The sequence below is a fragment of the Camelina sativa genome, chromosome 19 (genome assembly GCF_000633955.1).
Source record: "Camelina sativa cultivar DH55 chromosome 19, Cs, whole genome shotgun sequence".
In the NCBI taxonomy this organism is placed as follows: domain Eukaryota; kingdom Viridiplantae; phylum Streptophyta; class Magnoliopsida; order Brassicales; family Brassicaceae; genus Camelina; species Camelina sativa.
In genome coordinates this window covers 20,944,066-20,957,599 of record NC_025703.1, presented here as the reverse complement: position 1 = coordinate 20,957,599, position 13,534 = coordinate 20,944,066, and the positions used below count along the sequence as shown (strand labels likewise).

At 35.3% G+C, this 13,534-nt stretch overlaps 1 protein-coding gene across 1 annotated transcript in view; it reads left to right on the top strand.

The window, feature by feature from the left end:
• The window catches only part of LOC104768050 (transcription factor bHLH133-like), a 3,809-nt gene extending 2,006 nt beyond the window's left edge, over window positions 1-1,803 (top strand). Inside the window, exons 4-8 of the mRNA XM_019241176.1 lie at window positions 57-122; window positions 217-282; window positions 543-605; window positions 742-786; window positions 1,320-1,803. Of these exons, the coding sequence (XP_019096721.1) occupies window positions 57-122; window positions 217-282; window positions 543-605; window positions 742-786; window positions 1,320-1,517 (438 nt within the window). The 3' untranslated portion in view covers window positions 1,518-1,803. The remainder of the gene's footprint in view (window positions 1-56; window positions 123-216; window positions 283-542; window positions 606-741; window positions 787-1,319) is intronic.

Sequence of the window (13,534 nt, the reverse complement as noted above, 5' to 3'; positions counted from 1 at the left end):
CTTAGATCAATTTTTGTAGTATGTTTTATGATCTCTTGGTTTATCACTTATCAAAGGTAAGAAAGGAGAAACTTGGAGGCAGAATCGCATCTCTTCACCAGCTAGTATCTCCCTTTGGCAAGGTATAATTACTTATTAATCTCCTTTTACTAATTCTAATTTCTAAATCAAAATTTAAATTGTCACTGTTTGGCTGATTGATCCCTTTTATTTCAGACTGACACAGCTTCTGTCTTGTCGGAGGCTATTGGATACATTAGATTCCTCCACAGTCAAGTTGAGGTGACTTGTCTTTTCCAAACTACCATGCTTCTTATTTCATTTATTTCAAGACAAATATTTCTTTCGAATCTTCCCTCACAACTAAAACAAAAATAATTCGTGTGTGAAACCCAAGTATGGATTATCTGGAGTTCTTTTTGTTTTCCTTCTATATTCATTTTAAAAAAAAAATTATTAGAACAGAATAATATAAGTAATTGCGAGATTAGTAATTGACACAACTGCTTTCTCAATATTTTGTTTGTTTTCAAAATGTTCAGGCTCTAAGTCTACCATACTTTGCTGGTACTACTCCCTCGAGGAATAATATGATGCAACAACATGTAAGTATTAAATTAACCGCCTTAGTTACATGTATAATACACTTGCATGCATGTATTTCTACTTACACATCATATAATGGGGGGTTTTAAATGTATCTGACTGCTAATTATATTTGATTCCTAATTATGTGTATAGGCTCAAGGAAATTTGAATGGTATATTTCCTGAGGACCCTGGTCAGGTACGCATACATATTTATGTTATTTTCTAGTTTTATGCACTTTACTTTTCATTGGATCAATTAAATACAAATCTTAATTTTTTTTAAAAAAAAGTTGACAGCTTTATTCCAAAAAAATCACCCTTCTTTTCCTCTATACTATTGTTTGTTCTCTTAAAAGTGAAATGACTAAAGTATGGTCAATAAAATAAATAAAAAGATGACATTACCAAACTTTCTTTTTCAGTCCTCTATTTACCTTTCATTATACCCAAAAAAGCCACTTAAATTATTTAGAATATTTACTTTTCTTCATCAAAGTATCTTTTGGCAAATGATCGATCTAAATCAACTTTTGCAACCAATAATATCACCATTTTGTCCATATGTGTTACTTATGCGTAGTGTGGGCTGAGCCGCCTTATATACAAAATTTTGGATTGTTGTGGAGCGGGCCGACCCGTTTCATCACTAACACTAACACTATACTATAGTTTAAATATTTTGTTTCCAAATATATATGCTGAAGAAATCTTTTTTGATTTGGTGATCAGCTTGTAAATGAGTATCGCATGAAAAGAGGAGTTTCATCGTCATCCAAGGACAACCAGAATTCAAATCCTAACGAAGAACCAATGAAAGATTTGAGAAGTAGAGGACTTTGTCTTGTCCCAATCTCATGCACACTCCAAGTTGGTAGCGACAATGGCGCGGACTATTGGGCTCCGGCGTTCGGATTCACTCTCCAGTAACCTATTTCACTTTCTGTTGTTATTTGAGTTTTCGTCGGCCAAAAAAATTTAGTAGATGTTATAACATCATGAGCAACCAATCTATTTGAGAAAACAACAAAAAAATGAGCTTCCTCTAAGATTGGTTGTTCATGATGCGATGCTAACACAGACTGGTTTTGGCCTTTCGCCTTTGAACATTTGCAGTTGACGAGTATGAGATGGCCTATTTTATCATGTTTTTTTTAATTAATCAGAACTTTATCTATTCTTCTCTTAATGAACTAATGATTGTTTTTTAGTTTTATTATTGGTATGAGCGTGCAGAAAAAGTTATTACGTATCAAAATTGAAGAGCTCATATTTGATACGTATATTTTGGTGATGGCTTGTGGAGTTTATATATTACTACATTATACTTAGCATCAACAGTAATTATTCAATGAGAGACTAAAATCTTAGGGAAGGTGTATTGAATTTGATATTTTAGGAGATTTGCTAAGATTTTAATATTTTGGGAGATTTGAATGTTATTTTGGGAGATTTTGATATTGTGGCAGACTTTCTGAGATTTGGGTTTTGGGATTTGGTGAGATTTGGTGAAATTTGATTATAAATATTAGGTGATTTTAGAATATGAAAAGAAAAGAAAAACAGAAAAGAAAACAACTTGATTCAACGTCATGTGAAGAATCACATTTTAACCAACTTCACTCGATCACACTTTGGTTAATTTAAGAAAAAAAAAATAGACATTGTAGTTAAAAGGAGAAAAAGCATTTCTCAATAAAAAGTATTGGATAAAAAAAAATAAACTAACAGAAAAGTTGAAAACAATAATATAAAGCACAATAATAATATTGTATCATGATCTCATATTCATAGCATCTAACCACATGTTTTCCGCTATGGTTGCTCTCCAGTTATTAGCAAGCATTCTTTGTTGTTCTTGAGTACCATGAAGCTGTTCTTCTTCATTATTCTCATCATCAACTCTTTCATCAGTGTTAGTTCCTTCTGCATTTCTAACATCTTCAAACAAGTCTGAACGACATTCTCGATGAAGATAATTATGTAAAACAACACAAGCAAGTACTAACTCTACTTGTGTCTTATATGGAAAGGGTGGTGCATATTTGAAGATGAGAAATCTTGACTTGAAGATGCCAAAAATCCTCTCTACTACGTTTCGTAAGCTAGAGTGACGATGGTTAAACAACTCATTTGCAGTTACTGGATCTTTTCCTTGTCGCCTAAAGTATTGGAGATGATAGCGAGTACTTCGGAATGGAGCTAAAAATTGACGACGATTGGCGAATCCACAATCAACTAAATAATATTTTCCTACAATTTTAAATTTATACAAATATAAGTAATATAACTTGAAAATTAATAACAAAGAATATTAGTTTTATCATAATGTAATGACATACCTTCTGGAACAATTAATTTGTTGGTGTTCCTAGTTACATGCAGCTAACACATTTTGCGATAATTGTCCTTTTCGATTACGGTAGCTAGATGAGTCTTGTCTTGTTATCATTGCAGGGATATGAGTTCCATCAATATCCCCTACACAATCCTAAGAAAAATAGAAACAAAAGATAAGCTAGCCACATAGCTTTTTGAAATACTAGAAAACAAGCAAAAAAAAACAATCTCATACCTTAAAATAAGGATAAAACCCTGTGATATCCTTTATTTTTGTAGGCACTGCAAGCCCGAGTTTAGCCATATACTTAGGAGCAAGTGCTTTTAATACCTTTAGAATTGTGTTAAAGCTCGTACTTATTGAGAATCTTGATCTCTGGAATCTATCTTCAACTGAAACATATCTTGAATTTTGCCCAACGATGAACAAAAATATGGCAAGCATTTCTTCAACTGAAACATATCTTGTGTCTTTTAAACCCATCTCCAATCTAAAAATAGAGCATAAATTCAGAAATGCTTCTGAGTCTATACGATACAAACGTTGAAAAGTGTCATGCTCCTCACGAATCAGTGCTCTTTGGATGTATTCATGTCCAAGTCTTGTAGCTGGTTTTCTTATCTGGCGTGGTATCTGCCGTACGGAATATTAAACCTTCGCAATGATTGACAAAACCAGAATCATAATATCAATATCTGACTTGAAATTTCTCATTCGTTTTCTTTTTTCTCTAGTTTGTATCTTTTCACTTTCATGAACAATGCGATCCATTATAATACCCTACACAGCCACAAAGAATCACCTCATAAAGAAAACGAGAATCACCTCGTAAACAAAACGAGAATCATCTCGTAAACAAAACGTGTATTACACACACACACATCATCATATAGAGAAAGTTAAAATATAGATACATCATCAAACAAAGAACACATGTGTATTGCATAAAGACACAAAACCATAAATAATTATTGAAAAAAAGAGTACTCACGTACGATAAAGCAACGGCGGCGTGGAGAACAAATGAGGGAAGGCAGCAAATGATATATAATTCACCCTAATTTGGCCTTTAATTTTTTACCCGCCACAATATAAGAACCATATTTTACCCGCCACAGGAAAATGCAAGATACACATTTTAATTTATTCTATATTAATTACATAATTTTATGCAGTTTTTTTTGTTGGGTTTTTTGTAAAATCAAAAGTACCTAAAAAAATTTAAGGATAAGAGTAAATAAGCTCTAAGGATTCTCAAGATACAAGACAGTTTACCTTGTCTATGATGAAGTTCCAGATAACTTGAGTGAAATTGAGAACAAGAAGTTGTCTTTTGCCCACAGAGATATGATTTGATGGGCGATGAGAACTGGGAGTTGTCTTTCCCAGCGAATCGGTAACTAATAAACTAGTTAGGATTGTTCCTGCAGAAGATGAACTCGATTCCACATCAACAAATTTGTTTAGGATTTTTCCAGAGTAAAGAGAGAAGAGAGAGAGAAAGAGAGAGAGAGTTCGCACAAAAAAAAGTGTCGACAGTGTCGAAGAAGTCTTTTTTTTTTTTTTTGTAGATCGAAGAAGTTTTTTTAAACAAATATTTTAAAGTTTCACTTTTACTAGGTATGATTTTGTTAGACATATATTTTAACTAAAAATGTTAGAAAAGTCTCCTAGAATCACATTCAATAGATTTTTAAAAGAAATTTGTGTTTTTTTGAATAACAGTAGATTTGAAGTGAGATTTATAAATTATTAATTGAATAACAAGAGATTGTAAATGATTTGTAGAAATTTTACATTCAATAACATTAGATTTCAGATGATTTTTAAAAATCACCAATTAAATAACATGAGATTTAAGAATGCCCCAAAAAATTTTAAAATCCTTAGTTCAATACACCCCCTAGATTACTACTTTTTGTATGTTGCGAACTTATGCCTTATTATATTTGTTGCTCAAAAAAATAAAAACGTTTTCTTAAGTTTGTCATAGCCAAAAGAAAAAAAACATTGAAAACTCTTAAGTACTTCGAATTTAGAGTAACAGTGATATTTTGAGTAATGTCGATGATAAATTGATCAATATGTAACCGAATCCATCCCACCCAATTTGATGAATGGCATCAAAACTTTTAGTTGTTAGCAAATTTTAGGTAGTCTACATCAAAATAATATTATTCAGTTTTTGTAAAATACAAACGGAACTTCGTTGAATAGATATAGTAAGATTTATATGAATATAAAAAGAGTAGGAGTACGGAATACAAATACATGGTAAGTAAGCATAAATTCAGAGAAAGAAAAACAAAGAAAAAACAAGTTCGGAGTATCCATCCACATGTCAACTGAAATCCGCCAACTGATTTATAAAACAAAAAAAACAGAGGAGTTTTCAAATTTGGACTTAAACGATGGAAATTAGATTCATTTCGGATTTAGGCCCGACTAGGTTTTTTACCTACTACGAATTCTCTATACTTCTCAAAAGTCTTGGATTGAGTCTTGGAGATCTAAGATGAAATTTATGGCTTAGCTTAGCCTTTATGTTATACAAATGAACTTAATTAAGGAAGACGCATTAGTTGGTAATAATTAATTTGTATGCTAATAATATACACCTTTGTAATTCCTTATAGTGAAGAGGCTTCAACTTAATTTGTATGCCAATTTCTTTCTCTCATCAAAAACATACAATTCTCTTCTCTCTCTATCTACAAATTGCAAGTTTATTCTCTTGTATTATTTTCTTTTGTTCATCTTACTAATACATAGCTTTTATGGCATTTTCTTCCAACAATTTTCACTACCATTATGATCCGAATAATGATAGTTTAAACCAATTTTTCAAGAGCAATTTAGTAACCAATTTGAAGTTGCTGAATAGGAAATTCCAGTCGAAAGGAATACACGTATATATATCGATAGAAAACGGGAAGAAGGGCACGAACGTTTGTGGAACGATTATTTTTCTGATAATCGACTTACACAAAGAGGCAATTTCGCTGACGGTTTCGAATGAACAAGTCATTGTTCTTGCGTATTGTGAATCGTCTCAGTAAGGAAGTTCCATACTTTAAACCAAAAAAGGATGCAACCTTACGGAATGGTTTATCACCGCTACAACAATGTACTGCAGCAATTCGACTATTAGCATATGGGACTGGGTCGGACTCGGTCGACGAATATATACGTCTTGCTGAATCGACTGCTCGTAAATGTTTGGAACATTTTGTCGTCGGCATAATGGACTTGTTTGGCACTGAATACCTACGCCGACCCACACCAGAGGATCTTCAAAGGCTACTCTGTTATGGAGAACAGCGGGGTTTTCCCGGGATGGTTGGAAGCATCGACTGTATGCATTGGAAGTGGAAAAATTGCCCAACCGCTTGGAAAGGAATGTATTCACGAGGCACCGGTAAACCAACAATTGTTTTGGAGGCGGTAGCTTCACAAGATCTCTGGATATGGCACGCATTTTTTGGAGCTCCAGGTACTCGTAACGATTTAAATGTTCTTGATCAATCACCAGTATTTAATGACATTATTTACGGTCGAGCTCCCGAAGTAACATACTATGTCAACGGAAGTGAGTATAATTTGGCTTACTATCTGACGGATGATATTTACCCTGAATGGGCAACATTTGTTAAATCCATCCCATAACCACAACACCCGAAACATCGTTTGTTTGCAGAACGTCAAGAAGGTGCACGAAAAGATGTTGAGCGTGCATTTGGAGTCCTGCAATCTAGATTCGCCATGATTAAAAATTCATCTCTTTTATGGTCAAAGGGTAAAATTGCATATTTTTTGAGAGCATGTCTCATACTCCATAATATGATTGTCGAAGATGAACGAGATTCATACAAACTCTATGACGAACAAGAAGATGGAACCGGAACTACTCCAGATCTTACGTTTTCAGTAAATATGCCTTCAAATCTTGAGGGTTTAGGTGATGGCCATACAATAATTCGTGATAGACAAGCACATCACAAATTAAAGAAGGATTTGATTGAGAATATATAGAATAAATTTGGACATTAAACTATGTATTAATTAAATAAAATGTTTGTGTGCTTTAATTAATTAAGTAATATGTTTGTTTGGTTTTTTTTTAAAAATTTTATTTACAATGTTTTTTTGTTTCATAAAAATTTGGTATTGTATTTTGAATTAGTAAAAGTTTTTTAAGTTTGTAATTTAAATGTTATTTTTTAAAGTTTTTATAATTGTAATATGTTTAAGATTATTATATTATTAAATCTTATGATCTTAAACATATTCTTCCAATAACAAACTTTTTAACAAAAGATCTTAACTAATGATCTTACATTATTTTTATAATATTTTTACTCTAAGAACACCCAAAAGTATTCTCCCAATACGGATGCCCTTAACACACCAAATATAGCTACGGTGGGACTTTGTAATATTTACTGAACCATTTCCTAAAAAAAACCTTAATAGTTGTGTGAGTTTTCGGTCCAGTTCAGACTAATGGACCAGAGACAAATTTAATGGACTTTTTGGTTGAAGAAAGGCCCATGAGATAAGTTGTTCTCGGTAATGTCTATATTTGGCTGGTCAACACTCTGGTTTGTCACTTAGCTGAAGCGTACGGGATCATTGTTATGTTGGCGGCCATAACGTTCGATTCACCTAGGTTATGGAGTGATCCGGCAAGAAAGCGTCCACAAGGTGTATAAAACAAAGTAAAGAGTACAGCAAATCGTTGAGCGTGAGTAGCAAGCATGAAAGATCTAGAGAGACTGAGAGTAACAGAAACCTCATCTTCTCCTTAGCTCAGTTGTATAGGCTCTCTAGGAGTTTTCATCTTCCTAATCTCTTGTTCAGTTATAATCGTTCTATAAAACCTTGTGAGCTGGTTAGTAAGCTCACCAAAACGTACCTTAGCCACATTGGCCTTGGGAACTTTTAATTTCATATTTTAATTTCGTATGTCGTCTCTTTTCTTTTCTGCCTCTCTTTTCTTCATCTGCAAACAAACACAAACTCAAAGATAATCAATCGTCATGATAAAAGAAGTTGAACACTTACAAATTGGTGTTTTGCAAAAGTTTTCGTTTGTCCTAATATCAACTGACGAAAAGAGAAGCCCAATACAGTAAAACCTCTATAAATTAATAATGTTATGACCATGACATTTTATTAATTTATAGTTAAATAAATTAATAATTATTATTTTATAGTATAAATTAATAAATTGTTGTAAAACACTTAGTGGACTCTATAGACCGGCCCATCTACAGTCCATGGTACACGGCCATACGGTCCATGTACGGTCCATGTTATGTGTCATGGCCTTTAGGCCCATTAGTCCATTAGCCTATTCTTATGTTGGTTTGGGCTTTAGCCTTTGTACTCCCTATATATTTGTAACCTCCATTCGATTATGATTAATAAGAACAAGAGATTTCGTTCCCTAAACTCTCTAGTTTCACAACACGTTATCAGCACGATAGCCTTAAACTCTAAAACCCTAAAGGCAGCCGCCGTTTCTCTCCTCCCTAAAACCCTAAAACCCTAATCGGCCGCCGCCTCTATCTCTTATCCTAAAACCCTAAAAACCGCCGCCCAAATTCGGCGATCAGCTTCTGTCCGTGTACGCGGCCAGTCCGGGGTAAGTTCATGTTCGAAGATCCACCCGAGTTTTGGATCCTATACGCGGCAAGTTCCAGGGTAAGCTCCTGTTCGGAGATCCACCCAAGTTCGGTTTCTGTTCAAGAGAAGGACATTGTTTGGGATCTGTTCGTGATTCAATCCTTGTTCGCGGAAGCTCCTGTTCAGCGATCAGTTCGTGTTCAAGGGTGAGCAAGGTTCGTGATCAAAGTTTTATTGAAGTTCCGTTCGAGGTTCACGGTTTGAGGGTGAGTACGTTCGCGGTTCCTGACGTTCGCGGTTCCTGACGATAGCAGTTCGCGGTTCCGGACGAGAGCGGTACGTGAGCGGGACGAGAATCGGGTCAATAGCAGTACAAGAATCGAGGTTTGTGGTTCGTGATCAAAGGTATATCTGAGGTCTTTAGCTCCCAGATCAAAACCGGTCAGACCCAAACGGTGGAAGGTAAACCATGATCAAACTTCCTTAAAACTATATAATCGAACTTGAACTTTAAAGCTATTGAACCCTAAAACATCCAAGTATACAAACAAACAAATCTTAAGAGTTCTAATCCTGTAAAACTTTAAAATCGGTTGCATAGGACTGTTAGATTGTTTGTGAATTGCACCAAGATATATCAAGCTTAAAATCTGATTGATTGACTAATTGTCTATGCTTGCTTGATTATTTGTTGCATTCGAACCTAGAAATTAAAACTGTTAAAATCGAGTATTGTTCTAGGATTTAAAACTTGGATCATTCATGCATCATAATTAAAATCGGATCATTGTATAGGATGATTAGAATCGGCTGCATGAATTCTTAATTAGGATTTCTTAAATTCGAAAATTGATCTTGTGTTCTAGGATTGAAATCAGAAATTAAATCATGGATTAGGATAAGTTCCTAATTCAATTATAGCAATTATCTAAATCCCTTTAAAAGAATATTTGCTAAATCCTAGACTAAAAAGGAAAACTTAAGAAAAGGAAATCCTATCTAGAAATAAGGAAATTGTTGCATGCATTATCTATTTGCTTTTGTTGTCTTTGCATGCATGAATTTATAACCACGAAATTATGAGTAAAGGCAAGGCATGTTTCGGTCTCAAATACCGCATGACCTAAGACTAAAATGATTCCATGGTTCGGTCTTAAACACCGCATGGCATGATCCAAATGAATTACATGGTTCGGTCTTAAAAACCGCATGATATAATCGGGTGCATGTTTTGTAAAATCAAAGGACCTATGTGAGTATATTAAGGATGATAATGATTGCACTAAGAAAATATATATAAGGTGATTATGCATATGCACATCTTGTTGAGAGTCTCAAAGACCAGTACCTCACAATAGAGAATCCTCTTGACCTTTGGACAGAGCTTAAACGCAGATACGGACACCAACAAACGGTGCTCCTACCAAAGGCTCAATTCGATTAGAAGAACCTAAGGATCTATGATTACAAATCCGTGGATGAGTATAACTCTGAGCTTTTTAGGATTGTCTCACTCCTTAGGTTGTGTGGTACTGAAGTCACAGAGAGAGAGTTACTAGAGAAGACTTTGTCTACTTTTAGTACTCACAATATAGTACTTCAGCAACAGTACCGTGAAAATGAGCTGTTGATGAATAGTGCTATGAGACCTCCCGGTACAACCCCATTACCGGAAAAAGAGCCCAAGGAGACCAACTACGTCCACAGAAAAAGACACTATGGCCATGGCCGTGGTGGCAGAGGACGTGGTGGTCGTTGGGGCCAGGCAAGCCGTTTTGATGGTTACGGCCGTTGTGGCCGTGGCCGCGGTGGTAGGGGCCGTGGGTCCTTTAAACCGCAAATCAAGGCTAAATTGGTTTGTCACCGATGTGGTATCACCAAAAGAATGAGCAATTATAAATGAGAAGTGCAATGAAGCTCACAAGGTTGACATGACAAAGAAAAATCCTAAAGAGCCTAAAGAGCCAAAGAGACTAATGAGTCTATCTATGTCCATAGAGACAAGTATGGCCGTGGCCGAGGAAGAAGTGGACATGGTGGTCCTGGTCGTGGGACTTACCAAAGACATAATTATGATGGTCAAGGCTATAGAAACCGATTAGGCTTCGGCCGTGGTCGGGGTAAAGGCCGCGGGTTATCTAAACCCGCAACATAAGACCAAGTCCACTTGTAATAATAATTATGGTATAGAAAACCATAAGATAAAGACATGCAAAACTCCTAAATTGGATTATGAGATTTTGATTGCCTAAAGAAAAATATTTAAACTCATGTGGTGTATTAATTTAATTTCTATGCTTTGAATTTGATTGAATTATTATTTTGATTTAAATCCAATTATTTTATTTCCTTTTAATATATATTAAAACATAAATTCTTGTCCATTATTGGAAATGGTTAAGGACAAGAAAATAAGTGTGGTGGATAGTGGATTAAGCCACACAAAGCCAATATTAGCAAAGATAAGCGGGTATAGCAAGCCTAAGTGAAGGCTACGGCCAGGCATATATTTTATGGCACACATTTTAAACTAAGTGTTGCATTATAATCACCCAGCTCTAAGAGAAGCTTATTGAGTTTTAAGGACATTCACTTAATGGTTTCCATATTGAAATAAAGGGTGAAGGAAACAGAGAGTTCCTATATATTGAAATCACCCATGGACATAAGAAAGTCCTAGAGCCTATACCTGCACTAGCCACTGGTTTTTACCATGCTAAGAGTAATATAATAGAGGCTAATATGGCAATGAACGAAATGTTCNCAACTCACTTTATGGCATGACTGGATTGGCCATCCGGGTCCTAACATGATGCGTAAGCCGATATTAAAATAGGCACACTCCTAAAAGAGAGAAGAGTTATCCCTAAAGAATCTCACGTGTGTAGCATGTACACAAGGGAAACTCATTATAAGGCCATCACCAGTAAATTTAAATAAAGAGATTATCCACTTAAGACTATAAGTCTAGATAGTGCTGGTGAATTTATATCCCAAGCGTTTAATAATAATGGTATGTCCATGAGGGGAAGTGTGGACCATGCAGGTTGGCACATGAACATACAGAGAATGGATTAAATGAATCCTTCATTAAACGTATGCAAGTGATTGCTCGACCATTACTCATGAGGTCGAAGCTTCTTGTGTCGGCTTGGGGACACACAATATTACATGTAGTAAGAGCTTATACGCATCAGGCCATCTAGTGAGCATAGAATATTCACCATCCCAATTACTAACGGGTCATGAGCCAGACATATCCCATCTAAAATAATATACGGGTGTGCCGTTTATATTGCATCATCACAGAGAACAAAGATGGGACCTCCAAGGAGGATGGGAATATATATTGGATATGATTCTCCCACCATTATTAAGTATCTTGAGCCAACTATGGGTGATTTATTTAAGGCCTGATACACGGATTGTCAGTTTGCTGAATCCGAATTCTCTATGTTGGGTGGAGAGAAAGACAAGCTGGTCAAAGAAATATTATGGAATCAAACATCCTTAAATTGGCAAGATCCTCGGACTCTAGCACGTGATGCAGAGGTCCAAAAAGATTATACATTTGTAAAAGCTAGCTATACAATTGCCAGATTCCTTTGTTGACCCAAAGAGAGTAAGAAAATCGTACATACCAGCTTGTAATGCACCAGTACGTATTGATGTTCAGAAGGGACACAATAATCAAGTTGCTACAGAGTCTAAAGCCCGTTTGAAACGAGGTAGACCATTAGGTTCCAAAGATAAGAACCCTCGGAAATCTAAAGGTGCAAAACAGACCGAGGTTAAGGGAATTACAGAAAATGATAGAAATGGCCGCGACAAATCCTAAGGTACCAAAAATGAGGTTTGGGACGCTGAACCTCAAGGACCTGAAGGTATTGATAATAATGAGTACTCAGTAAATTATATCATGTCTAGAATAAAATGGAACCGTAAAAGATGTCGACATCAATGCAATATGTATATACAAGGTAGCACTTGAGATAAATGAGGATCTAGAACCCACGTCTATATTAAAGTGCACTCAAAGTAAAGATTGGCTAAAATAGAAAGAAGCCATTGACGTAGGAGTTAAACTCTTTAAAGAAGAGAAATGTGTTTGGTCCGACCTTAAGGACAACACTTGATATAAACTAGTTGGAAATAAGTTGGTCTTTGTAAGAAAGAGAAATGAGAGTAATGAAAGCGTGAGATAAGGCACGGCTTGTAGCACAAGGATTCTCTCAAAGACCAGGAATAGATTATGAGGAGACTTACTCCCTGTGATGGATGCAACGACTTTAATAAGTCTGGCTATAAAAGAAAAACTGGATTTACGGTTAATGGATGTTAAAACCGTATACTTACATGGTCCACTGGAAAATGAAATGAGATTACCAGAGGGTATAGAGCTCAATTATAAGAGTGGTTCTCGAGAAAATACTGCATAAGGCTAGACAAATACCTTTATGGACTGAAACAAAGTGGGTGTATATGGTACAATAGATTAAGCAAGTACCTAGCCAAAGAAGGCTATAAAATGATCCCATCAGTCCATGTATTTATAAAGAAGTTTGCAAACAAAGGATTTGTGATAATAGCAGTCTATATGGATGATTTAAACATCCTTGGAACCCCTGGTTAAATCGCCCAAACAAGAAAGAATTTGAAATAAAAGACCTAGGCAAAAGAAAAATTCTGTTTGGGATTACAACTTGAGTACATAAATGATAGAATCCTTGTGCATCAAATGGCATATACAGAAAAGTACTCAAGAGTTTTAATAAGGACTAAGCTCACCCATTGACTAGCCCAATGGTTGTAAGGAGCATTGATTTGGATAAAGATACATTGGTCCAAGGAAGGACAATGAGGAAGTTCTCGGTCCTGAAATGTCATACCTCAGTGCTATAGGAGAATTAATCTTGGCTAGCCACACTAGACCAGAGATAAGTTTTGCCGTGAACCTCCTAGCAAGAATTAGTTCTTG